General features: G+C 47.0%; 1 protein-coding gene across 4 annotated transcripts; it reads left to right on the top strand.

The window, feature by feature from the left end:
- Positions 1–5904: 5904 nt before the first annotated feature.
- Ceacam3 (carcinoembryonic antigen-related cell adhesion molecule 3) lies at positions 5905–20674 on the top strand. 4 transcript variants are annotated; one of them, NM_054059.2, is made up of 7 exons: positions 5927–6156; positions 7231–7590; positions 10425–10784; positions 13811–14170; positions 15403–15762; positions 17304–17651; positions 18656–20674. In NM_054059.2, the coding sequence occupies exons 1-7, from the start codon at positions 6108–6110 to the stop codon at positions 18937–18939; spliced, it is 2121 nt and encodes a 706-aa protein (NP_473400.1). In that variant the 5' UTR covers positions 5927–6107; the 3' UTR covers positions 18940–20674. The 4 variants fall into 4 exon arrangements, with proteins under 4 accessions (XP_006540212.1, XP_006540214.1, NP_473400.1 ...); XM_006540149.4 differs by lacking the exon at positions 13811–14170 and having other exon boundaries at positions 5905–6156; positions 18656–19462; XM_006540151.4 differs by lacking the exons at positions 17304–17651; positions 18656–20674 and having other exon boundaries at positions 5905–6156; positions 13811–13988; positions 15403–15518.
- The last annotated feature ends 5761 nt before the right edge of the window (positions 20675–26435 follow it).

The raw sequence follows: 26435 nt of genomic DNA on the forward strand, positions 1-26435 counted from the left end.
ATCCTTTGAAGGGTTGGATTCCTGGAAAAATATTGTGTGGATTTGGTTTTGTCATGGAATAGTTTGGTTTCTCCATCTATGATAATTTTGAGCTTTGCTTTGTTGTCCTGTCCAGCAGGACCTAGTTATTCGTGGGTACGAGGGGGACCGCAAACCTGAGAGAAAATAGGAGGGAGGGAAAGGAGAAGTGGAGACCAAAAGAGGTTCCTATCAAGGTCTCAGTTTATTATTCTCAAAGGCTGGGTTTTAAGCATACAGCAAGGGTAATAGGGAGGGGTTGAGGGGGAATTAACAGAGAACAAAGAAGTGGGCATCTGGGGATATGAAGGCCGAATTCAGGCTGCAGGCGGCGGGCACTCTGTGTCTTATCTCCGGAATGTAGAATCCTCCTTAACAGCCTTGGGAGTCAGGCTGGGCTCAGGATGTAACTCATGTCCTTAGAAGTCTTGGGAGTCAGGAAGAGATAAGGAAGAGGGGACTATAATTCAGCTTTTACAGCCTTAGGTGCCAGGAAGGGAACAGGGAGGAGGGGGTGATGACTTGCTCCTTAGCACAAGGCCATTTAGCTTGTTAGGGTGGGAAGCTGTGAAAGGCCTACTTTCTCACCGTATGGTCTTCAACACTGGGTATAGTAGCCTGGGCTGGTATTTGTGTTCTCTTAGGGTCTGCATAACATCTGTCCAGGATCTTCTGACTTTCATAGTCTCTGGTGAGAAGTCTGGTGTAATTCGCATAGGTCTGCCTTTATATGTTACTTCACCTTTTTCCTTACTGCTTTTAATGTTCTATCTTTATTTAGTGCATTTGTTGTTCTGATTTTTATGTGTCAGGAGGAATTTCTTTTCTGGTCCAGTCTATTTGGATTTCTGTAGGCTTCTTGTATGTTCATGGGCATCTCTTTCTTTAGGTTTGGGAAGTTTTCTTCCATAATTTTGTTGACGGTATTTGCTGGCCCTTTAAGTTGAAAATCTTCATTCTCATCTACTTCTATTATCCGTAGGTTTGGTCTTCTCATTGTGTCCTGGATTTCCTGGATGTTTGAGTTAGGATCCTTTTGCATTTTGCATTTTCTTTGATTGTTGTGCCCATGTTCTCTATGGAATCTTCTGCACTTGAGATTCTCTCTTCCATCTCTTGTATTCTGTTGCTGATGCTTGCATCTATGGTTCCAGATTTCTTTCCTAGGAATTCTATCTCCAGAGTTTTCTTACTTTGAGTTTTCTTTATTGTTTCTACTTCCCTTTTTAATTCTTGGATGGTTTTGTTCAATTCCATCACCTGTTTGATTGTGTTTTCCTGTATTTCTTTAAGGACTTCTACCTCTTTAGCAGTGTTCTCGGTATTTCTTTAAGTGAGGTATTAACGTACTTCTTGATGTCCTCTACCAGTATCATGAGATATGATTTTAAATCTGAGTTTTGCTTTTCAGGTGTGTTGGGGTATCAGGACTGGCTGAGGTGGGAGTGCTGATGATGGTGAGTGGTCTTGGTTTCTGTTAGTAAGATTCTTATGTTTGCCTTTTGCCATCTGGTAATCTCTGGAGTTAGTTGTTATAGTTGTCTCTGGTTGGAGTTTGTTCCTCCTGTGATTCTGTTAGCCTCTGTCAGCAGTCCTGGGATTCCAGATCTCTTCTGAGTCTTGGTGGTCAGAGTACTTTCTGCAGGTAACCTCTCCTCTTGCAGGGATGGTGCACAGAGGTTTGGCCTGCAGACCTGCCTCCTGGCTGAAGATGAGGCCCCGAAATGGCCTGTCCCAGAAGCTGTGTCGATTCTGTAGTTCTCACTCTCACCTGTGCAGATTCGCCTCTGAGGGATTTGGGACACAAAATGGCTCCCTTACCTGCTCAGGCAGTCAGAGCCCATCCAGGAGGACACCTCTCCTCTGGCGGGGAAGGTGCCTGGATGTCTGGAGCCTGAAATTGGGTTTGTCCCAGAAGCTGTGTCGCTTCTGCCTGTCCCAGAACCTGTGTAGCTTCTGTAGTCAACACTCTTACCTGCGCAGATTTGGCTCTGAGGGACCTGGGACGCAAGAGGCTCCCTCACCTGCTCAGGCAGTCAGAGCCCTTCCGGGCAGACACCTCTCCTTTGGCAGGGAAGGTGCCCGGATGTCTGGATCCCAATCTCTGAGGGACCCGGGACAAAAGAGCGCTCCCTCGCCTGCTCAGGCAGCCTAGTCACTGACTTCTAACAATCTTTGCATCTGTCTCTCATCTCATCTCATTTTGCTCTTTAGAGAAATAATCCTTGTAGGGATTGGCCTAAGAATCTGCATATTAGTAACAGTGGTCTCATATGGTGAAATTTAGCATCCCAAATCCCTATCCCAGATCTGACAAACACACCTGTAGTTCTAGCCTGAGTTCTTTTTTTATTAGATATTTTCTTCATTTACATTTCAAATTCTAACCCCAAAGCCCCCTATACTCTCCTTCTGCCCTGCTCCCCAACCCACCCACTCCTGCTTCCTGGCCCTGGCATTCCCCTGTCCTGGGGCATATGATCTTTGCAATACCAAGGCCCTCTCCTCCCATTCATGGCCAACTAGGCCATCCTCTGCTACATATGCAACTAGAGATACAGCTCTGGGGGAGTAGTGGGTAGTTCATATTGTTTCTCCTATAGGATTGCAGACCCCTTTAGCTCCTTGAGTACTTTCTTCACCTCCTTTATTAGGGGCCCTGTGCTCCAACCAATAGATGACTGTATGCATCTACTTCTGTATTTGCCAGGCACTGGCATAGCCTCACAAGAGAGAGCTATATCGGGGTCCTGTCAGTAAAAGCTTTCTGGCATATGCATTAGTGTCTGGGTTTGGTGGTTGTATATAGGATGGATCCCCAGATGGGCTAGTTTCTGTATGGTCAATCCTTTTGTCTCAGCTCCTTTGTCTCTGTAACTCCTTCCATGGGTATTTTGTTCCCCATTCTAAGAAGGAGTGAAGTATCCACACTTTGGTCTTCCTTCTTCTTGAGTTTCATGCATTTTGCAACTTGTATCTTAGATATTCTAAGCCTCAGTGAACACTTGAATGTCCAGTGGGATTGTTCTCTGTGTGTGCTGATGATGGATCAGGGATCGTGCATGCTACATGAATACTCTTGTACTAACCTGCACCCCATCTCTGGCTTCTTCACATCAGAATCAGATTGTTGCTGGGATCAGGACCTGCTTAACTTAGGTTATAGCACAGATACCATAACCTTGTACAGACCATGTTTTCCCCTTCCCTCTGCTGAGGTCACATGTGGCTTTATTATGTTTGCTCCAATGGCTCAGATGTCCTGCTGATATTCCTTCTCAGAAATTCATTTGCATACAAGGGCAAACCTCAACCTCTCCTGCCATGCAGCCTACCACCCTCTTGGATTATCAATGAGAAGCCCTAGTCATCCTCCCAAGCTGTTTATTCCAACATCACTACTATTGCTAATGGATCCTATATTTCTCTTGTTTGGAACTGGACCATTGGCCTCAATAGGACCACAGTGAAAGAAACTTACAGGTCTTATTAAGTGGATTATTGAAATGTCAGCACTGAGCTTTGGTATGAGGCCTTGGCTTTATGGATGGATACAGAAAGTAATTCCCAGCCCAAGTCCATGGGCATAAACAATTCCTAGTCCTTTCATGAGATCCATCTCTGTCTCTTTCATTTCTATTTGCATCTCTGATTTCTCCAGGATGACTCTGAATTGGTGTTGGAGAGAGAGAGAGAGAGAGAGAGAGAGAGAGAGAGATATGAAGTGAGTCTTTCTCTCATCTCTCACGTGGGAGGAACTTCCCAGGGGGAGGGGTATACTTAAGGTCAAGTGGATTTTTCTTTCTGTCACCCACTCATGCCTTCTTGTCCCCCCCTTTTGCTGACATATTCTCCATGACCCAGAAGGATCACTCAGAATTTGGAACCATGCCCGTGTTCCTTTCCCCCAAATGCTCCCAGCTCCTATCTTGTCTCAGCTGGTCACTGGCTTCTGCTCTGATTCCAGTGGATCCAGAAGAGGCTGGGGGTGAAGGTGCCTGGGAGGCCTGTCCCATGTCAGGACGGAACTCATGTTTTGAATTCGCTATTTCACTAACTCTTCACATCAGACATCAGATTGTTGCTGGGATCAGTATCTGCTAAGTTGGAAAAGTGAAACCCAGGGTAGATGCCCCTGAGCCATGTCCTGGCTCTAAGGGTCTAGCTGTGCAGGGCTGTGGACACCAGCACATGTGGTATTTGCAGGGAAGAGAGAGGGACACTCACTTGGAGAACAGGGAACTTTCTGCGAAGTTTGGAGGAGGAAGACTTTACAGTTTGGTACAGTGTCTTAGTTATCATTAACTGTCACCTTGACACAACCCAGAGTTACCTGGGGGAAAGGCCTACACTGAATTACTTATCAGGTCTGGCTGTGGACATGTCTGAGAGCAATTGTCTTAACTGATGCAAGAGGCCCAGGCCATTGTGGGCAGCACTATCCCTAGGCAGATGGTCCTTGGTTGAATAAGAGAGCTAGCTAAGCATAAGCCAGAGAATGAGCCAGCAAATGAGCCAGAAAACAGCATGTTTTCTGCCTTGACTTCCTTCAGAGCTACACTATGACCCAGACCTGGACAGGAAATGCATGCTCTGCTCTCCTGAACTGCTTCTGTTCACAGTGTTTTTATCATAGTAGGAGAAAGAGACCTAGAGTAGTGTACAGGGAAGAGCAGTTGGCACTTCCATTTGAATCACTATTTTGTTCCCTGTCCTCAATAGCAGACCCTCAGTACCCAGTGGGCTAAGAGAAGGAAGGGATGAGCCCCCAGACATGAGCCAGTGAGTACAGGTGCACCCCCATTCATTACTGCCATTTCCTTTAAATCTGAAGAAAAATGTACCAGGACTTTCCTTTGAAATTTGTGAGCACAAGGATTCTTCTGAGGCTGCCCATCTTCTGAATGCATACTTCTTCCAACTTTAGTCCAGGACTTCCCATATAACATCTGGAATCCTGTCAAGACCCACCCTACACTAGATGGAATTTGATCTGCAGAGTGGGCAGGATGACAGGTCCTGAATCCACACTGTGCTAAAGAGATCAGGGAAGGTCACATTTGACCTGTTAACCATGCCTGCTGTCATGTAGACATTAAATCACAGTTTTCCTGGTGACCTCCAGAGGTTGATATCAGGACACACATTCAACACTCAGACAACTGTTTCCCTGAGCCTAGGATATTGGTTTCCATCCCTGTACCTACTAATGTAGATCTCCCTCCCTAGACCTTGCTAGGGGTATATAAGGATACCCCTTTGATTGGGGAACCTGAAAGTCTCCTCCCTCCTGGCATCTCTTATAGGGGAAGCATGTATATTTGCAGGGGAATCACCCAGACAAAGGGTATAGGTGACCCAAGAAGACCAGAGAGAACCTGGGCTCACCCAATGACAGATCATCCAACACACAATGCTGGAAGGGTCCCTTGAAACCCTCCACAGGAAGAGGAGCCCATAGTCCTTTCTAGGACACATAGGTTGCTCTCCAACAATGAGGACATGAATCTCCTCACAAAATGAGTCCTGGACCTCTCTCCTGGGTCAGGAACTTGACTGGTGACATTAGTGATAAAGGGTTTATCTTCATCTCCAGTAATCACACAGTTGGTCCCTTTAAACTGCCCTCAGACATCTCTGTCACCTTCTTGATGGGAAATCCCACCTTCCCAGAGCACTGAGGACACATGGCAGACTGGGTGCTCAGCTGAGTCTCTGTGTCACAGGGACACATAGGCAGCATGGAGGCTCCCTCTTTGGTGATGACAGACTCAAGGCCAGGACTCAGCAGATGTCAGCCTTGGGACGAGCCGTTGTTCTCTGAGGGCATGGAGATGCTTATCAGCTCAGCTCCTCAAGGTGCTGCTTGGAGGAGAAAGATAAAGAGAGGGATGCAGGGCAGCACAGAGAATGGAAAGGGCAGAGCAGTGCCTTGGACACAGAGCCCACCACCCACAGCCCCTTGGATTCTGGGAAGTGCTCCTGCATGAGAGGCCACCTAGCTCAAGAGGAGGAAAGACAGCAGAGTCCAGGTGCTTTGCTGGAGCTGAAGGTCTCCTCAGAGTGAGGTCATCACAGCTAGAAGAGATATGGATGTGTCCTCTGTGCTTCCCTGCAAGGGGTGTATCCTGCTCACAGGTAAGGGTGCCTACTCCAAGACTGTGTGTGGGGTGGGGGAGGCCCAGAGTCTTCTGAAATGGACAGGATCCTTAGGGAAGATGTGTGGTTTTTGCTTACTTTCATGGTGCAGAAGGTGCAGTGAGGGACAGAGGCTCTTTAACAGGAAGGTCTGAGCAGACAGGAGCTGAGGAGGGGAGAGAAAATCCTCAGGTGCCCCTTTTCAATATCAGTCACATTGGCTAGCATTGGAATCCCAATGGTCCCCACCTTGACAGGGTGAACCTCCAAATAGAAGTCAAACCGGGGAGGGCCAGCAAGATGGCTCAGTGTGTGGAGACATGCCAGTCTGAATTCATTCCTCAGCTCTCACAGGGTAGATGGAGATACAGGTTCCTGCAAGGTCTGCTCTGCCCCCTACACAGGTGTGTGTCATGCACCCATAATGTGCACACTGAAACATGTGCCTTCCCAAACTCACACATACAATACAGAAATATAAGTTACACTTAAATGTAATGATTGTCTTTTGCTACTAGCCTGGAAACTATGTAGATAAATCCATGGTGATATCTCTCCTCCCTCCCTCCCTCCCTTCTTTTTTTTTCCCAACTGGTTTCTGAGATTTTTTTTTCAGGAACTGAACCATTTAAAAAGACCATACTAATCTCTTCCCTCAAAAAAAGCCTTTTTTTTTTTTTCCTAGTGGACTGGAAGTCGGAGTATCCAGAGGAGAAAGCCAATGGTTTAATGGAACCTTACATAGAACAGAAAACAATTCAGAAAGTGAGGACTGTGTGGAAGAGAAGGAGGAGGAGGAGGAGGAGGAGGAGGAGGAAGAGGAGGAGGAGGAAGAGTAAGAGTAAGAGGGGGTCAGAGAGCCGTTTCTCCTCACACCAGACAATCTTTATATGAAGAGTGATATGGGGGCACCTGAGTAGAGGATTCCTGAGAGGAAATGACACCCTCTGAGGCTCTGAGGGCATGGAGGTCATGTTGCTCACCTCCATTAAGGGCACACCCCTACCCAGAGGCCTAAGCTGAGGGATGCTCACAGCTGCTCAGGATTGGTGGCTTCTCTCTCTTCCCTTCTAGCCTCCCTCTTAACCTGCTGGCTCCTGCCCACCACTACCCAAGTCGACATCGAATCCTTACCACCCCAAGTGGTTGAAGGAGAAAATGTTCTTCTACGGGTTGACAATCTGCCAGAGAATCTTCTAGGCTTTATCTGGTACAAAGGGGTGACAGACATGAGCCTCGGAATTGCACTGTATTCACTGACCTATAGCAGAGGTGTGACGGGACCTGTGCACAGTGGTAGAGAGACATTGTACCGAAATGGGTCCCTGTGGATTCAAAATGTCACCCAGGAGGACACAGGATTCTACACCCTACGAACCATAAGTAAACGTGGAGAAATTATATCAAATACATCCATGCACCTTCATGTGTACTGTAAGTAATTCTTTGTGAACTCTGGGTTCTGGGTGGGGTCCTTCCACTAGGCACACAGAAGTGTCAGGCCTGGCCTGTGTCTCCCTTCCCACTGCATTGTGTCTCCATGTTGGGGCTTGAACATTCAGTGTAGGACTCAAATGGTGGAGAACAATGTCAATTGCACAGAATCTTTCATTTGACTTCACCTTGGAGGAACCTGGATGCATGGTGGGCAAATCAGCAAGGACATCAGCCTCTGTCTAGACTATTGAGGATCTTAGCAGGAATCTGTCCTTGAAAAGTCCTGGAGGGAGAGTGGTTATACCTGGTTGAGGAAGCCATGTGCTCCTTATGGAAGTGAATATTAGGAATCCCCAATTCCAGACCTCTGTTCCAGACTCATCTCCTGATGGCTCTGAGAATAATTTTACTAGGGTTGCGTTTTGACTTTCTGTCAGCAGAGACCAGTGCTTTTGTAGTGAAAGTCTTGCTGTGTGTAGCCAGACAGTGCACTGCAGTGAGAGCCATGGTTAGGCTAGGTCTCCTGACCATCCCTAGTGACTCAGCAGGGAGAGTACAGCAGAGCAGGTGCCCAGGCCACCATCGAACTCTCCTAACAGGCTTATGAGACTTCCAGGAAGGTCAGGATCCCTAAGGATAGGGACAGAGGACACAGGACCTCCTGAAAAGTTCTTGTCTTCTGGGTACTGTTTAGGGATTTCTCTTCTGCATGCAATTGGTGACAGGCTCTGCTGATGTGGACAGTTCCTTGTGGGGCAAGTGGATCCATGCTACCATACAAAAACTGGGTAGGTTGAGTGGATTCAGAAACCCTGGTAAATGATCATATCTGAGAATGGTAGGTGTTTGATTTAATCCAGGCGTGTTTTCTGTCCTGGAGCACATGACCATGACACTCCACATGAGGATCGTGACATTTTGTCATGTATCGCGGAGCAGAGTTCTCCATGCTAATGAGGTATGTAGATGGGCTAGCCTCAAGGGCTTAGCCAATAAGCTCTTCTTTCTAGACATTCCTTCCTGCAAAAGGTCAGCTATTACCCGCACTCGACCGGCCAGGAAAGACGCAACAAACCGGAATCTTCTGCGGCAAAAGCTTTATTGCTTACATCTTCAGGAGCAAGAGAGGAAGAGCGCGGCAGAGAGAGGCAGAGAGGAAGAGAGAGAGAGACGCAGAGAGAGAGGCAGAGAGAGGGGCCGAGAGGGAGTGCCAGAACCCCGTCCCTTTTGAGGAGAATTATCCTCCGCCTAGGATGTGTCACTCCCTGATTGGCTGCAGCCCATCGGCCCAGTTGTCATCACAAGAAAGGCAGAGCACATGGCGGGAAAACTGCCCCTGCACATGTGCAGATTATTCACTACTTAGAACACAGCTGTCAGCGCCATCTTGTAATGGCAAATGTGAGTGCGGCTCCCCACAGTCAGCCCTGAGTAAGCTGTATGCATCTATTTTCCACTACTGATAAATAGTTTGGAAAGTACAGACTGTCTCACCAAGAACCTCCGTGGGGAAAGCCACAGAAGGCCCCTCTACCTTCCAGAAATGAACACTCACCCCTGAGCTAAGCTGGAGTCCCCTCACCCCTTGCACTGGGCTCATCTCAGGCTCTTGGACCAATCCTGATTCCTGAAGTTTCCCAAAGGTGTTTGGGTGACCAGGAGTTTTCGAACCCCAGCTTTGGCCCCAACCTGTGTTGTTACTCATGGGGATGGAGCCCTCGTCTTAGACTATGTTCATAGCCTGATGTCTTCCATTTTATCTGCCTGAGCTGTGTTTACAACACCATAGCTGCAAACTTGAACCCACAGTTCCTCAGAAATGAGCTGAAGTTCCTGTAAGGGCCTAGGAGGAGGCAACATCAGGAAATACAATCAATACTGAGGTTCTGTACCAGGAACCCACCTTGTGTCCTGGCTTTTAACTCTGTCCCTATAGACCTGGAGGTCACTGGCACAGTCTTCTCAGACCTATTAGCTGCTTTCTGTATCTGCTACTCTGCCAGGGGATCATGTTCACATTCTAGACATGTATTTTTTCTGGGAATGAAAGGGTGCCCTAGTTGTTCCTTGACTTCCACCTAGGGATCGTGTCCTGCACCCCACCCCCCACTGTGACATGCCCTTGACAGAAACACCTACACACACCCACACACCTACACCCACACCCACACCTACACCCCCCACCCACACTGAGATAAATCCAATGTCTGAAACTCACACATAAATGTAATTCATAAATAAATTTAAAAAAATTAAAAAATGGAAGATTCAATACTGTATCTCCAGACCTATTCGTTCCTTAAATAAATTCATGTATTGGCAGTGTCCATGGAGATTTATAAGCATTACTACTACTACTACTACTACTACTACAACTACTACTACTATTAAATGTAAGACATATCAGGGTCCTCATGAAATCCTAGTCTTCATGCCTTGAAAAACAGATCAATAATGAAAGCTAGAAGGTGAAGTCACATGTGGATTAGAACCAATAAAGCAACAGGAACTTAACGACAGAAAGAATTGGAGAGTCACGAATCAGTGTAGGGGAAGAGTAGGGAGGCATCATCCCAACCCCCATCTACACTGAGTGTGAGCAGGGATCTGAAGACAGTGAGGTGGGCCATGCTGACCTCCAAGGAGAGAGCACCATAGAGAGGAAATACCGAGTGAGGGACATGGAGCACGTGGAGGTAATGCCCTGACCTCCACCAAGGAGACACCCACACACCTCGGCTGAGCAATGGACACAGTTGTTCAGGACACAGGGCACCATCTTAGCCAAATACAGAAGTCCTAATACTGATGGATTTCTCTCTTCCTTCTAGCCTCCATTTTGACCTGTGGACGCCCTCCCACCTCTGCTCAGCTCAGTATTGAATCAGTGCCGCCCAGTGTTGCTAAAGGAGAAAGTGTTCTTCTTCTTGCTCGAAATCTTCCAGAGAATCTTCGAGCCATTTTCTGGTACAAAGGGGCGATTGTGTTCAAGAATCTCGAGGTTGCCAGATATGTAATAGCCAAGAATTCAAGTGTGTTGGGCCCTGCTCACAGCGGTAGAGAGATAATGTATAGTAATGGATCCCTCGTGCTTCAGAATGTCACTCGGAATGATGCCGGATTCTACACCTTACGAACTCTGAGTACAGATCTGAAAGCTGAAGTAGCGCATGTGCAACTCCAGGTGGACAGTAAGTGGTTCTCTGTGATTAGTCAAGTGCTGGTCTAGGTTTAGACACAGCACTGTTTTGCTTGACCTGTGTCTGCCTCCCCTCTGCACCTTGTCCCTATGTTGGTGTTTGAGCACTTCATGCAAGACACACATAGTGGAGACAAATGGCAATAGATCAGACTCTTGTACTGACTCCACCATCAGAGAGTAGTGTGTGTGTGTGTGTGTGTGTGTGTGTGTGTGTGATAGGAAAGGGACTCAGTCTAGTTTCTTGAGGCTCTCACAATGAACATGGTATTGAGAAAGACCCTCTTGGCACCAGGCAGATTTTACTATCTTCATGGATGTGCACCAGGAAATGCTGGCCCCAGACCTCTGGTACAGGGTGAACTTCAAGTGACCCTGAAGAGTATTTTGCCAGCTTTGGACCCTTACTTCCTGTTGAAGCTGACAGGGAACAATGTTTTTTTTTTGGCTGACCGTATTTCATAGTATTTGAAACCAATTAGTGCACTAATTTGAGAGCCACATGTAAGCAAGGTCACCTCCTTCCAAGACTCAGAATGGAGAGCATAGCTGGACAGGTCATCAGGCCATGAGACAACTGTCCTCATTGGCTTAGGAGACTTCACAAGAAAGTCCACGAGGAAGAACCAAGGGCATAGGTCCTCCAGCTCAGGGCATCCTCTCCTGTAGCCAAACAGTAAGAGGCTTTGCTGATCTGGACAGATCGCAGAAATGAACTGCAGTCATCACATTGGTCACCAGGGGGAGGTATTACCTCATGGTCAAACAGTGAGATGCTGGTTTCCTGGAGATGATGAAAGAAATGATTTTCATGTCTGTCCCAATAGACCTGAAGGTCCCTCCCAGAAGGTCACACTGACCTACTGGCTGCTTCCTGTGACTGAGAACTGTGCTGTACTAGGGGACCATGTTCAACCTTCTTTCTAGCATCTTAAGGGAAAAGAGAGAGAGGGTGAGCATGGAGAATTACCAAGGAAAGGACATCCTTAAAATGTCAGGGTGGATGTGGGCTGACCTGAACTACATTTCAACCAACAAAGGAGCCTAGAATTCAGGTGTCCCTCTGAAACTCTCTACAGCAGGGTGGGCCCACACCTATCCAGGGCACAAGTGACCTTCTGCTGCACACACAGGACATGGATCTCCTGACACAACTGATCCAGAAGGTTTGCCCTGGATCGGGTCCTGAATGTTGAGAGCAGTGATAAGTGATGAGTTTCATTCCCCTGGCACCACTCAGCTGGTCCCTTTCTAGCTCTTACAGACACCTCTGGCTGAGGGTAAATTCCACCTTCCCAGAGCGTTGTGGACATGGGGATGTCTGGGGCCCAGTGGAGTTTCTGTGTCACAGAGGTTGCATAGGGAGCACAGAGTCATCTTCTCTGCTGGTGACAGATCCAAGGTCAGGAGTAGGAGAGATCAGCCCGGGGGTGATCTGTTGGATTCTGGAGCACAGGTGCGCTTATCAGTCTGTTGCTCACTGTGTGGTCTGGAGACTGAAACATAATGAGAGAATGGGGTAGAGAAACACCTGGGGAGGAGACAGCAGTAAGGATTCTGTCCATATGGCTCTGGGAGGGGCTTCTACCTAGGTGCAGGCTCAGGTCAGAGGGAGGCAGAACAGCAGAGCTGACCCTGGGATGGCAAAGCATGGTGGCAGTGCTGGGGCTGAAGCTCTCCTCTGCTATGGGAAGACAGTGCATGCATCGGAGACCATGGAGCCCCCACTCTTCCTCCCTGGGCAAGGAAGAACTCTGTGGGCAAGGGCTGGTCTCATTGAAGAGAGAATTCCCTGGTAGTGTGTGTGGGAGGGCAGAGCTCAGGCCCTGGCTGGAGTCTCTAAGGAGGACAAGGGTCTGAATGAGATTGAGGGTGTCTGCATGCCCCTTAGTGGAGATGACACAGAGGTTGTCAGAGGTTCAGCAGCAGGAAATTCTCAGTGAACAGGAAGTGGTGAAGGGTGAGGATGAAGGAGGGGTGAGTTTCCTACTCATATTCAATCATGTTGGCTACTGTATTCTGAAGACTGCTGTTTCCAGCTATGACAGGGCGAGTTAAAAAATAAGTGACTGGGGTGTTTCAGTGAGTGAAGGCAATTTCTGCCAGACTCAACAACCTGCGTCTAATCCTCAGCTCCTACAAGGAGAACAAGGAGAGAACAAGGGGAGAAGTCTCTGAGTCCTCTAAGTTGTTTTCTGCTCCACACATAGGTACTGTGGCATGTAGACACCCATATACATATGCATGCAGCCATGCACATGTGTTCACACCTGCGTGTATTCACACACAGAGAGCACCACACACAAAAGAACAGGAACAAATGTAAAAAATTAACTCCATCTAGGGTATACATTAGCTAGAAAGGTGAGAGTCTTCCAAATAAAACCCTGGACATGCTGGACCTTGGGCCATTGGTTGCTCATTAATTTTTCATCCATTCACTCATTTATCCTTTACAGGTATCTGAGTTTTTTCTAGGCAGCATTTTTTTTTTTAAATACAGATCCTGCTCCTTACAGAACCCTATTCCAAGTGGACTGGAAAACAGACCAGCAGAGGAAGCCAGAAGGTGAAGTTAGGTATGGACTGTAGTCACCAAAGAACAGAACAACAATAAGTCAGAGAGCCAATATGCAAGATCTATGAGGAAAGATACCCAGGGGGCATCGCCCTAAGACCAGTCTACACTTAGTGTGAGCAATGATCTATGGTCAGTGAGCCAGGGCCATGTTGACACCCAATGAGAGAGCATCATACTGATCATATGGTGATTGCAGGGTCACGATATGCGTGGAGGTAATGCACTGATCTCCACAAAGTAGGGCAGGGAGACACCCACCCCACACACCTCGGCTGAGCAATGGAGACACCTGCTCACAACACAGGGCGCCATCTTAGTCAAATACAAGCATCCCCATATTGATGGATCTCTCTCTTCTCTTCTGCTCAGGACACAGGGCAGCATCTTAGTCAAATACAAGCGTCCCCATATTAATGGAACTCTCTCTTCCCTTGTAGCCTGTCTTTCAATCTACGAGAACCCTCCTACCTCTGCCCAGCTCACTGTTGAATCAGCACCGACCAGTGTTGCTGAAGGGGAAAGTGTTCTTCTACTTGTTCACAATCTCCCAGAGAATCTCCGAGCCGTTTTCTGGTACAAAGGGGCGATTGTGTTCAAGGACCTTGAGGTTGCACGGTATGTAATAGCCAAGAATTCAAGTGTTCCGGGCCCTGCCCACAGCCGTAGAGAGACAGTGTACAGCAATGGATCCCTCCTGATTCAGAATGTCACTCGGAATGATGCCGGATTCTACACCTTACGAACTCTGAGTACAGATCTGAAAGCTGAAGTAGCGCATGTGCAACTCCAGGTGGACAGTAAGTGGTTCTCTGTGATTAGTCAGTGCTGTGTGGGGCTTAAACACACAGAACTGTCCTTTCTGGCCTGTGCATAGTGTTCCCATGTTAAGTTTTGAGCACTTCATGCAAGACACACATGGTGGAGACAAATGACCATAGATCAGACTCCATTTTCTGATTCCCTTCTGCATCCAGAAAGACCTGGTTGGAAAGCAACTCAGCCTAAGGTGTAAGACACTGTCCAGTCTTGTGGGGATCCCAATGTATGTTCCCCTAAGAAAGACCCTGTGGGCATTAGGCAGGGGCTGATTGAGGAAAGGATGGTATCCTAAGAGAGGTGAGCACCAGGAAGCCCTGGCTGCATTCATCTATGTGAGGCTCAACTACTAGTGACCCGAGGGAACATTTTGTCAGGGCTAGACTATTAATAACTCTCAGAGAAGATGGAGAACAATGTTTTTTGGCTGTCCATGTCAAACTGGGGTAGTTATTTTCTCCACACATGAGTTATATATATAAAATCTAGAAATGGTTGCAGAGACCATGGAGAAGTGCTGCTTATGTGCTTGTTCCTCACTGCTGGCTCAGCCTGTTTTCTTATAGCACCCAGGACCCCTGGGGGACTGGACCCTCTCCCATCAATAACCGATTAAGAAATGTACTCTGGGCTTGCCCACAGGCCAATATGGTGGTGATTTTACAACTGAGGTTCGCTCTTTCAAATCTACTCTAGCCTGTTGAAGTTGGCAGATAGCCAGCTAGCATAGTTCCTGATCCTTTTCCAAGACTTGAGCCTGCCAAGAATATCAGACTGCTCCTAGCCCTCACCCATCTCTAGATATGTGCGCTGGAGGGCCGATTAGCAAGAACATTTAGAAGAGAAAGTCAGAAGTTGAACGGAGCCACAAAGGAAACTGAGAAAAAAGGTCAGAGAATGTATACGTGGAGTCTGCGGAGAAGACATTCAGAGGAGGCATAACCTCAGCCTCATGTGAGCATGAGTGCACAGGGTCTGACTGAGAGCAGTGAGGGAATGACATCTGAGAAGAAAACTCCATGCGGAGGAAATGACATATTCCAGGGCTCGCAGGGAACAGAGTCTATCCTGCTGACTTCCACCAGGTTGGGTAGAAATGTCTACATGTGCATTGCTAGGCTGAATGACAAATTCACCCGCTCTGGATGGAGGTCACCATCTTTCTATCAAGCCCTATGATCCCATGTGGTGACTTTTCTCCTTTCCCTTCCAGCCTCCTTTTCCACGTGCTGTGACCCTCTCGCCTCTGCCCCACTCACGATCGATCCAGTTCCACAGCAGGCTGCTAAAGGAGAAAATGTTCTCCTCCAAGTTCACAATCTGCCAGAAGATCTGCGAATGTTTTCCTGGTTCAAATCCATGTATAGCACCCAGATCTTTAAAATAGCAGAGTACAGCAGAGCCTTTAATTCTGTCATCAGGGGCCCTGCACACAGCAGAAGAGAGATAGTGTATACCAATGGATCCCTGCTGCTCCAGGATGCCACCGAGAAAGACACAGGCATGTACACACTACAAACGGTAGACAGAAATTTCAAAATTGAAACAGCACATGTGAAAATCCAGATAAATGGTAAGTGACTCTCTATGGCTTCCAGCTGCTGGGTGTGGCTTACCCTACTTTATAACTGTACTATGTGGACTGGGGTGGGTCTGTTCTCTCTCCCACTGCATTGTGTCCTCACATTGGCATTTGGGCACTTACTGCAGGGTACACATCTGGTGGGCCAACAGCATTAGATCAGAACCTGTCACTTGTCTCTGTTCTGAACTCCAGGCAACACTAGGGAGCTGTTTGTCATGATTTGGTTTTGACTTCCTGTCACAGCTGACATAGGACAGGGTCTTATTGGTTTGTAGAACCAACCCGTGCACTGCCATGAGAGTCATGGTTAGGCTAAGTCCCCTGGACATCTACCTCAGAGACTCAGCAAGGAGTGCATAGCTGGATAGGTGCCCAGGCCAATAATTCTCTGTCCTGATGGATTATGAGACCTCACAGGTACATAAGTGTCCCCAAGGGGAGGGACAAAGGACACAAGTCCTCCTTGCAAGTGATTGTCCTCTGGGGTCCAGCCCTGTGAATGCTGCTCTGCAGGCATATGGGAAAAGTTGTTGATCTGGACAGCACCCAGACATGATCTTTAGTTCCCCCCTGTGGACCACTATGTGGCTATAGAAGGCCACAACCACTGCTTAGAAAAGTATTTCCGCCGGGCAGTGGTGGCGCACGCCTTTAATCCCAGCACTCGGGAGGCAGAGGCAGGTAGATCTCTGAGTTCAAGGCCAGCCTGGTTTACAGAGTGAGTTCCAGGACAGCCAGGGCTACACAGAGAAACCCTGTCTCATAAAAACCAAAAAAAAAAAAAAAAGTATTTCCAAGAGCCATGTGCACGTGCTTAACTGTAGCCTGATTACCACCCCCCTACCCTCAACCTCACTCCTATCCCTTCAGATCTGGAGGCCTCTGGCACAACCTTCTCCAACCTACATACCACCCCACCCCCACAGCACACACATGCATAAGCTACCTGGAGTATTAACCAGTGTCAGTAGCTCTGAATATGAGAATTTCATCAACACCTGGACATGCAAGGCCTTGAGACATCATCCACCCACATGTATCTGAGCCTGTCCAGGCACTGAACCTTCCAAAAAGATCAAACTACTCTTTCCTGTCAGGACCCTAGCTCTAGTGGAGTCCCAGCACTTGGAAGACAGACAAGGAAGCTAACTTTGAAGTCAGAGGTTGATCGGAACCTGAAAAGGATCAGATCAAAGAGGTCAGAAGGTGAAGACTTCCTTTGTAGAGGAAGAGGTCAGGGAAGTTACTCCCATCTCCCACATCTTCTGATGGAGAGCAGGCTTGTGAGGACAGTTAGGGTGGAGACACATGAGGACAGAGTTCCCCAAAGAGGAAGGGACACAACGTCAGGTGCACAGAGGGCATGGAAGTCATTTGCTCACTCCCTCTCACTTGTGCAGACATGCCCACCCACTTCTGCTGAGTGATGGATCTAAGCTTCTTTGGTCACAGGACCCCATCTTTTCACCCAAGACAAAGGTGTCAATATTGATGGGTTTGTCTCTCTTCTTTTCTATCTGCCCTTTTAGCCTGTATTCACCCTTCTGCCACTGGCCAGCTCGTTATTGAATCAGTGCCACCCAATGTTGTTGAAGGGAGAGATGTTCTCCTACTTGTTCATAATATGCCAGAAAACCTTCGATCCTTTTCCTGGTACAAAGGCGTAGCCATTGTCAGCAAACATGAAATTTCACGGAATATAATAACTAGTAATAGAAGTGTGCTGGGGCCTGCACACAGTGGTAGAGAGACAGTGTATTCCAATGGATCTCTTCTGCTCCACAATGCCACCCAGAAGGACACTGGATTATACACCTTATTAACCTTAAACAGACGGTTTGAAACTCAAGGAATACATGTGCACATCCACATATACAGTAAGTATTCTCTGATATGTGTGGGTGCTGGTGGGGTTGAATCCATGTTATACACTCAGGACTGTCAGGTGTGGACTATGCCCGCCTCTCTCTATGTGTCTCCATGTTGGAGTTTGAGAACTCAGTGCAGGGTACATATCAATTAGACACACTGAAATGGATCAGAATCCCTCACCTGACTCCACCTGAAAGGATAGGATGTATCCTGGGTAACTCAGCCCACAGATGATAGTATCAGACTCTTGGGGCTCTCACCCTAAACATGGCCCTGAGAAATAGCTAAGGCAGGGCCTAGCTGAGGGAACAATGGTTTCATCACAGTGAAGTGAACATCAGGAAGCCCTGGTTTCAGACCTCAGTTCCTGACTCAACTCTAGTTATCCCTAGAATGCTTCTCCTTAGGGCTAGCAATGAACTTCCTGTCAGAGCTGATAGGGAACAAGGCTTTACTGGCTGTGCAAGTCCCATAGGGCATGGGGTCAGCTGTGCACTGCCATGACAGCTGTAGTCATGTAGGTCACCTGTGCACTTCCTTCTCCTGAGTCTCAGTGGACAGAACCAGGACAGAAGCCCACTGTTCTGATGTGCTAGGAGACTCATGGTTAGTCAGGTCCCCTAGGGGAGGGACAGAGGTGACAGTTCTCCAGGAAGCTCCTTGCCCTCAGGGGTCCAGCCTAGAGTAAACTGTAAGAGATGCTGCTGATTTGAGCAGCTCCCCCATCCCAAGGTTAGGCTACTGCTCATATCTGTGCACAACTCATAAACACAGCAGTATCATGCTCTCTGTACCAGTGTAGGCAAACAAAGACCTAGGATACACATCGGCTGAATCAGGGTCACACAGGCCATGGGTGGCAGATCCAAAGTAGAAGAAATTTGTCTGTGGTCACAGCTCCAAGGTCTTCACGTTGGAGGCTCTTTTAGGCATCTCTTCACTATAGTGGTGCTGGCTGGGCTTTCTGAAGGATGACTGTCATTTAGTCCCCTCCCCTATTGCTTTACAGAGCCTGTGGTGCAGCCCTTCATGAGAGTCACGGACACCACAGTCAGAGTGCAGAGCTCTGTGGTCCTCACCTGCCTCTCAGCTGACACTGGAATCTCCACCCAGTGGCTCTTCAACAACCAGAATCTGCGGCTCACAGAGAGGATGATGTTGTCCCCATCAAAGTGCCAACTCAGAATAGATCCTGTCAGGAGGGAAGATGCTGGAGAGTATCGGTGTGAAGTCTCAAACCCAGTCAGTTCAAAGACCAGTCTCCCAGTCAGCCTGACTGTGGTGATTGAGTGACCTCTCCTCCTGTCCTCTAGCAGAGTGGGGGCATTGATTTATCAATGGGTACAAAATGGAGCAGAGTTATGTGGTGAAAATTGTCAGTTACTACTCAGGTACAGCCAGCATGGTGAGTCACATCTGTATTCCTGGGATAAACATGTGCAAGGGCAGGCCAGATCATAGAGACTTGGTTTCCAAAAAGAGAAAGCATCAATATAGTAAACAGTATTGCAGTGGTGTTAAGCATTAGGTTGTGGATCAAATACAGAGCCAATCCTCAGAATCCATGGAAACTAATTTCAGCAGCCACTAATGTTCTAGATGCTCCAAGTCTCCTGTTAACACGATGCAGTATATTCATAGAGATAAATGTGTCTTTCATATGCTTAAATATATTTTGTGTATAACTGATTCACATAGCACCAATGCTGCCTGGACACCGGTCATTCATGTGAAGGGAGGACAAATAACAGGAGAAGGGACTGACCTTTCCCGGTGGACATAACTTGTGTCTAAATAGTTTTTACCCACAGTTTGATGCACAGATGTAGCATCCATAGCAGAGACCCAATTGGACTCTGTATCCTGACAGTAGTGTTCATAAGATTCTTTTTCCTGTTTCTCTCTCTCTCTCTCTCTCTCTCTCTCTCTCTCTCTCTCTCCTCCCCCTCCCTTCTTCCCTCCCTCCCTCCCTCCCTTCCTCCCTCCCTTCCTTTCTTTTTTTTTTTTTTTTTTTTTTTTGGTGGGGCATATATAGGATTTCCCACTTTGGGAATTTTGAAGCACAAAATCAACCTGAAGCACATTCATACTGTCATGTGATTGTAAACATTGTCTACTCTCAAAGTGTTTTTAAACTCATTCCATTCCCCCTAGCCCTGTGTAACCCCATCTACTGGTGTCTCTATGCATGTGACAAAACAGGGTATCTAATTTTTGTGTGTGTCAATATTAGTTTTCAGAAGTACAGCTCAGTTGGATGTATTTGCTCACCAGTTTCAGAGACTTCTGTAGAATCTTTAGGGTTTTCTCCAAATTAATAAATTTGTTGCATCTGTAGACATATCTTACAGTCAATTGATTGGCCACCATTTGTCTCTTTGTGTTGCCTAATTGTTCTGTCTATGGCTCCTAAGGGATTACTGAGCAGATGTCACAGCAGCATCCTTGATTTTTGTTTTAGAGGGAAAGCTGTCAGTGTCTGCACTGAATACTGGGTTGGCTGTGTGTCGGTCTCCACATGCGTCCTTACTTAACTGGTCCAGACTTCCGTCTATAATTGCCTACTTTCATCACTAAAAACTGTTCACTTTACCTACCTGGTGGTCCTTTAATCCCAGCACTCAGGAGACAGAGGCAGGCAGATTTTGGTGAGTTCAAGGCTAGCCTGGTCTACAGTTCCTGTTCTAAGTTCCAGGACAGCTAGAGCTACACAGAGAAACCTTGTCTTGAAAAACAAAACAAAACAAAACAAAACAAAACAAAACAAAATTCATTTCACTTTTGTTAAATGTCTTCATCGATTTTGTTTTATTGGTTACACCTGGCATAAGTTTTGTGTCTCCTCATGCTTCCATCTCTGAAGATTCTGGGCTTCTAGGAATGTGCCTGTTTCATCTAGGTTACTCAACAGTTAGTGCATAACTATTGCGTCCTCATGGAACTTTTGGAATTCTGAAGGACGGACAGTAAAGTCTCAAATTTCACTTCTAGAATTAATAATATTAATGCATTAAAAAAGTTAATTTAACTGAAGTTTGCCAATATTGTTGATCATTTGAAGAACCAACTTTTGGTCCATTGAAGTTTTTAAACTATTATTATTTATATTTATCCCTATTTTAATCCATGGGAACTGAAGTAGAGACTATAAAGGAATGATGTTTCCTGGCATACTCTCCATCGTTTGCCATTACCTTTTCCTTGTATGGCTTAGGACCACTTGCTTCGGATTGACACCACCTTAGTGGACTGGGCACATTAATCAATAACAACTAAATGCTACCAATACATACCCACAAACAATTGTGTAGGCAGTTACTCGAGGTTCTCTAGGTGTCTCTAGCTTGTATTAGGACAAGCAGAGTATCCAGTACAGCTGTCAAATACACCTGGCTCATCAATCTAGTTTCAGCAGGTTATTGTCCCTATTTTCTACATGTTACATAATCAGTATCCATCTGACTCTCAAGAAAGCTCTCTACCTGGATCACACATATGAAAGAAGGACTGTTAAAACCCATGGACAAAAAGGTGGCTCTGCTGCAAAGCCTGCCCTTACCAGATTATGCCTAAATTCATGCTTAGGGAACCAGTGGCTCATGTCAGCCATCATGAACCACCTGATCAGAATGACTCATTTTATGGTTCAGCTAGACCACTGAGCTGTGAGGGGGCCTTCTCTTGCTTCTTGGCTAATGTTCCTGTTCATACATCAAGTCCTGAGGACAGAATGTGAGGCTTCTCAGTGGAGCAATGTAATTGATCTGTTCAATATTCTTGCCTTATTATTCTTGCCTTGGAGTTAGCCTCTCCAAAACTCTTCATCTCCAATATCAGACCCAAGACAGCTTTGCTGCCGGTTTCAGTGGGACCATAGCCAAGAAAATCATAGTCCTTTCTAATTTGAACCCTGAACTGTCAGTGGCAATATTTGATGTGAAATATTTTGGTTTTCAGAAAAGATACAGAAGTTAGTTCCCAACTTGTGTCCCTATATCAGCAAATCCTGATCTCCTGAACTTGAGATTTCACCCTGTGTCTCCCCTGTTCTTCCTTCCCCGATTTCTTCTGTCCAAGCATGTATTTGGCTTGGAATGTGAGCATATCTCCCTGCCCTGGGCAGTCTCATGTAGTGGAAAGGATTTTCAAGTTGATATATTTTTTTGGTCACAAACTCACAACTTCCTATTTTCTTCATTAACTTTTACAACAGCTCCTATACAAAAAGGACATCAAGGTTTTGAAATATGTTGACACCCCCTTTCCCCCTCATGTGAGGAGAAAACTTTCCACAGATGGGGCCAGCAGCTCAGAGCTCTGCTCTCAGCGCTGCTCTGATCTCACATGGGGACTGGCTCTGCTCTGTGGGTGAAGAATGTCTCTGGTAGGTCTATAATGAGTCAGGGTAAGACATGTCCCCAATGATCTGATGATACCATTTAACAGATTCTTCTCTTTCTCCTTCTCTTCTTCTTCCTTAACCTTTTTCTTTCCTTCTTTTAACTTTTATTGATTCCTTGTAAATTTTACATGCTCTACAACCTTGCAATCCCATTCATTTTCATATCTTCATATCTTCCCTCTGCCTTTGAGAAAACAAAAGAAAACAGCAAGTAGAAATAAAAAACTCTACAGCAAAACAACAACAATAATGATGATGATAGTGACTACGACAACACAACCCATCTTGTCTTGGAAGCTGCAGTTTGTCATATTACATGGTATTCCTTTTTTGACCAAATAGCTTTAATTGCAAAAATGTTCATTGCATTGAATCATTTGTCTGGTATGAGGCCTCTGCCTTCTGCTACACTGTCAATAATGAAGTCTCACTGGGACTCCTCTCAGATATCCTGTTGTTGCCCTGAGTCATGGAGATCCCACAGCTTTGGATATTCAGGACCAGTCCTTTCACACACTCGAGCAGTTCATGGGTTGGATAGATGTTGGGATGGGCCAACTCAAAGATTTGGATCTAACTCTGGGTGGAAGCTGAGTTGTTCAGCTTGGGAGCTCTCCTGCACCCACACCACCAGGGCCAGCTTCCCCTGCTATGTCCAGGTAAGGGGTGAGGCCAGCTCTCCTGCTTGTGGCAGTCAGCAAGGGTGCCACTTTCTTGAGTACTGTAGCCATTGAGAGACTGGGACATATCTACTCTCACAACCTCTGGGCCAGCTCTCCTGCTTGCTGCAGGTAGTGAGGGGTGGAGGAACATCTCTCCAGTGTCCATGCCACTCATGGCAGATGAGGAGTAGGCCTAGCTCTCTAGAGCTCATGATCTTGGGGATGGCTCACCTGTGCTCTAGTGTGCTGCCCTGGTGATTCCAGATTCCACAGATTCCTGGTGATGCAGATTCCATTCTGCAGAGTGCCGCAGCTGGTGAGGGTTGGGTCAGCTCTGCACATCCTCTGGACATTAACATGACCCCAGGTGGCAGCCCAGACCAGGGAGGTCCACATGGCCTTTGTTGTTAGTGTGGGCCATGAACATTGACATAGACCCCTGTTCCTACAGGGCCATAGACTCAGACATGGCTTTCAGTGGGAGAACAATCCACTGTGACCTCAGGTGGCAGCACCGGCTACTCATATTAGGCTGTTCCTCACCACCCTTGTGTCTCCAGTTCTGACTCTTTTCATACTGCACAAACCACTCTGATTCTCTTTTTCTCCCATCTCTCTAACACATACTTGCTCATTACAGTGGTATCTGTGGTGGGTGCCACAGGGCAGCAGGTGGGTCTGAGGGTACCCTCTGTCCATTCTCACCTTGTGGCAGTGGGCAGGCTTCTAATTGATTTCTCTTAAGGCTGAAAACATGTTACTGATGGACATTAAAGGGTTCCTATATTCAGGTTGCTTTGTAGAATTGTCTATGAGAAATTGCCTTGATTGTCCTAATGGATGTAGGTGTTCTGAGGCAACTGTGTGTGGTGCCATCCCTGTGCAAGTGGTTCTTGGCCATCTAAGAAAGCTACCTAAGTGAGAGGGTGGCTAGGGGAGAGAGAGAGAGAGGGAGAGCTAGAGGGGAGGGAGAGGGATAGGGGGAGGGGGAGGGGGTGTGGGGGGAGAGGGCCAAAAAACCAGCTTTCCTTCTCATTTCTTGCCTTCAGGTTCCCGCTTTGAATTTTTACCTGACTTCAGTTATACGGATTTGACCTCAAGGTCTCAGGCAAGTAAATTCTGTTCCCTAAGTTGCTGATTTTAAAGTGTTTACACAGCAGCAGAAGCTCAACTAGAACACAGAGTCTTTAGTGGAGAGCATAAAACACATCCATTTGGATCATAAACAATATTCTCTATATTCATATGTAAAGACATTAGCATATTTTGGGTAAAGAGATTAGACAAAGAGACAGACTAGGCAAGTGTAGGTGCCACTTCTATTCTGACACACTGTGCTTTGAGCTATAGAGAAAAATGATAGGATTTCCTCAGACGTTTTGGAGGCTCTTGGCTCCTCCTGAATTTGTCCATCTTGTGGATGTATATCTCTGTCTCTGCACCAGTAGTTTCCAAGACAAATCATAAGCTCTCCATAAACTCATCCCACACTGCCTGGAGTCACAGGAAGCAGGGTCACTAGCCCTGCAATGCTCTTGTGTCCAAGTGTCAGGCCACCTCACAGCACTTGAGCCTAGAGGCCATTCTTGCTGTAGCCATAGACATGAGCTACAGGTCTCCTCATGTTCTCTAGGGGACAACATAGGGACACAGAATCAATACTTAGAAAATTATTTCATTGTGTGTATACCATGTTTTTGTTACCCATCCATCAGTTGAAGGCCGTTTAAGTTGTCTCCATTTTCTAGCTCCTGTGCCTAGAGTAGCAACAACCATAGCTGAGGAGTCTGTGGAGTAGGATGTCAAGTCCTTGGATCAAATGCCAGGAGTGATGTGACTGGGTCATGAGGCAGGTTTATGATTAGGTTTTTTGAGAGTTTTCCACACTGATTCCTTGAGTGGCTGCACTATTTTGCAAACCCACCAACTGTGAATGACGTTTTTCCATGTCCCTATCAGCATTTGTGCAGGCTCATAGGCATTCTGACTGGGGTAATGTGAAATCTCAAAGTAGTTTTGATTTATATTTCCATAATTGCTAAGGATGAGGAAAACTTTGGAGATAGTTTTTAGCCATTTCCCCCTTTTTTTCTTTTGAGAACTCTGTTCATGTTCATGGCCTACTTTATTTTAAGATTTATTTATTTTATTTATATAAGTACATTGTAGCTGTCTTCAGACACACCAGAAGAGGGCATTGGTTCTTATTATAGATGGTTGTGAGCCATCATATGATTGCTGGGAATTGAACTCAGGACCTCTGGAAGAGCAGTCAGTGCTCTTAACGGCTGAGTCATCTCTCCAGCCCCTCCATGGCTATTTTAAAAATATGTTATTTCTTTTATTTTCCTCTTGCTCTCTCCCCTCCCTCCCTCTATCCCTTTCTCCATCCCTCCCTCTCTTCTTCCCTCCCTCCCTCCTTCCCTTCTTCCCTCCTGCCCTCTCTCCTTCCCTCCTGCCCTCCCTCCCTCCTTCCCTCCCTCCCTTCCCTCCCTCCTTCCCTCCTCTTCCTTCCTTCCTTCCTTCCTTCCTTCCTTCCTTCCTTCCTTCCTTCCTTCCTCCCTCCCTCCCCCTTTCTTACTTTCTTTTTTCTTTCTTTCTTTCTTTCTTTCTTTCTTTCTTTCTTTCTTTCTTTCTTTCTTTCTTCCCTTCCCCTCCCTTCCCCTCCCTTCCTCCCCTCCCTTCCCCTCCCTTCCCCTCCCCTCCCCTCCCTTCCTCCCCTCCCTTCCCCTCCCTTCCCCTCTCCTCCCCTCCCTCCCTCCTCTCCCTTCCCTTTTCCTCCCTTCCCCTCCCCTCCCCTCCCTCCCTCCCCTCCCTTCCCCTCCCCTCCCTTCCCCTCCCCTTCCCTACCCTCCCCTTCCCTCCCCTCCCCTCCCCTCATTACCCTTCCCTTCCCTTCCCTTGGTACCCTTCCCTTCCCTTCCCTTCCCTTCCCTTCCCTTCCCTTCCCTTCCCTTGGTACCCTTCCCTTCCCTTGGTACCCTTCCCTTCCCTTCCCTTCCCTTCCCTTCCCTTCCCTTCCCTTCCCTTCCCTTCCCTTCCCTTGGTACCCTTCCCTTCCCTTGGTACCCTTCCCTTCCCTTGGTACCCTTCCCTTCCCTTCCCTTCCCTTCCCTTCCGTTCCCTTCCCTTCCCTTCCCTTCCCTTCCCTTCCCTTTCTCCCTCCCCCTCTCTCCCTCCCCATCTCTCTCTTTCTTTCTTTCTTTCTTTCTTTCTTTCTTTCTTTCTTTCTTTCTTTCTTTCTTCTGGCTTTAGCTGATTGTGTTCTTTAGAGGGCCTTTAGCCATCTGAATGGCTTTGGTCCCTGGATGTTCTTGTTGTAGTAGGTATTGGGAGGGGGTTAACCTCGATGATCTTGGTTTGGTGGACCTCTAATGGGTATTCTTGGGTTGTATGGTTCCAGATCTGCAGGTCTGCATGGTTCAGGATTTGAAGATCTGATGAAGGTTGGTAGAGAGGTGGTGGGAAAAGGGATGTATGCCTGGGCTAGCAGGTTGCTCAGAGTACCTTGGCATGCCCAGAGGGCTCAGTAAGCAGGGAAGATGGGTGGGGAAGGGAAGCTTATCTGTATGGTTCAGGATCCACGGGTCTGATGAAGGTGAACATAGAGGTGGAGTGATAATGGATGTTACTGTGGGATAGCAGGCTGCTCAGCTGTGGTTCACTTTTAGCATGGAAAACTATAAAATGTATAGTTCAATCATTAAAGAGGGATCAGGAAGGTG

This window comes from Mus musculus, chromosome 7 (assembly GCF_000001635.26).
Source record: "Mus musculus strain C57BL/6J chromosome 7, GRCm38.p6 C57BL/6J".
NCBI lineage: Eukaryota > Metazoa > Chordata > Mammalia > Rodentia > Muridae > Mus > Mus musculus.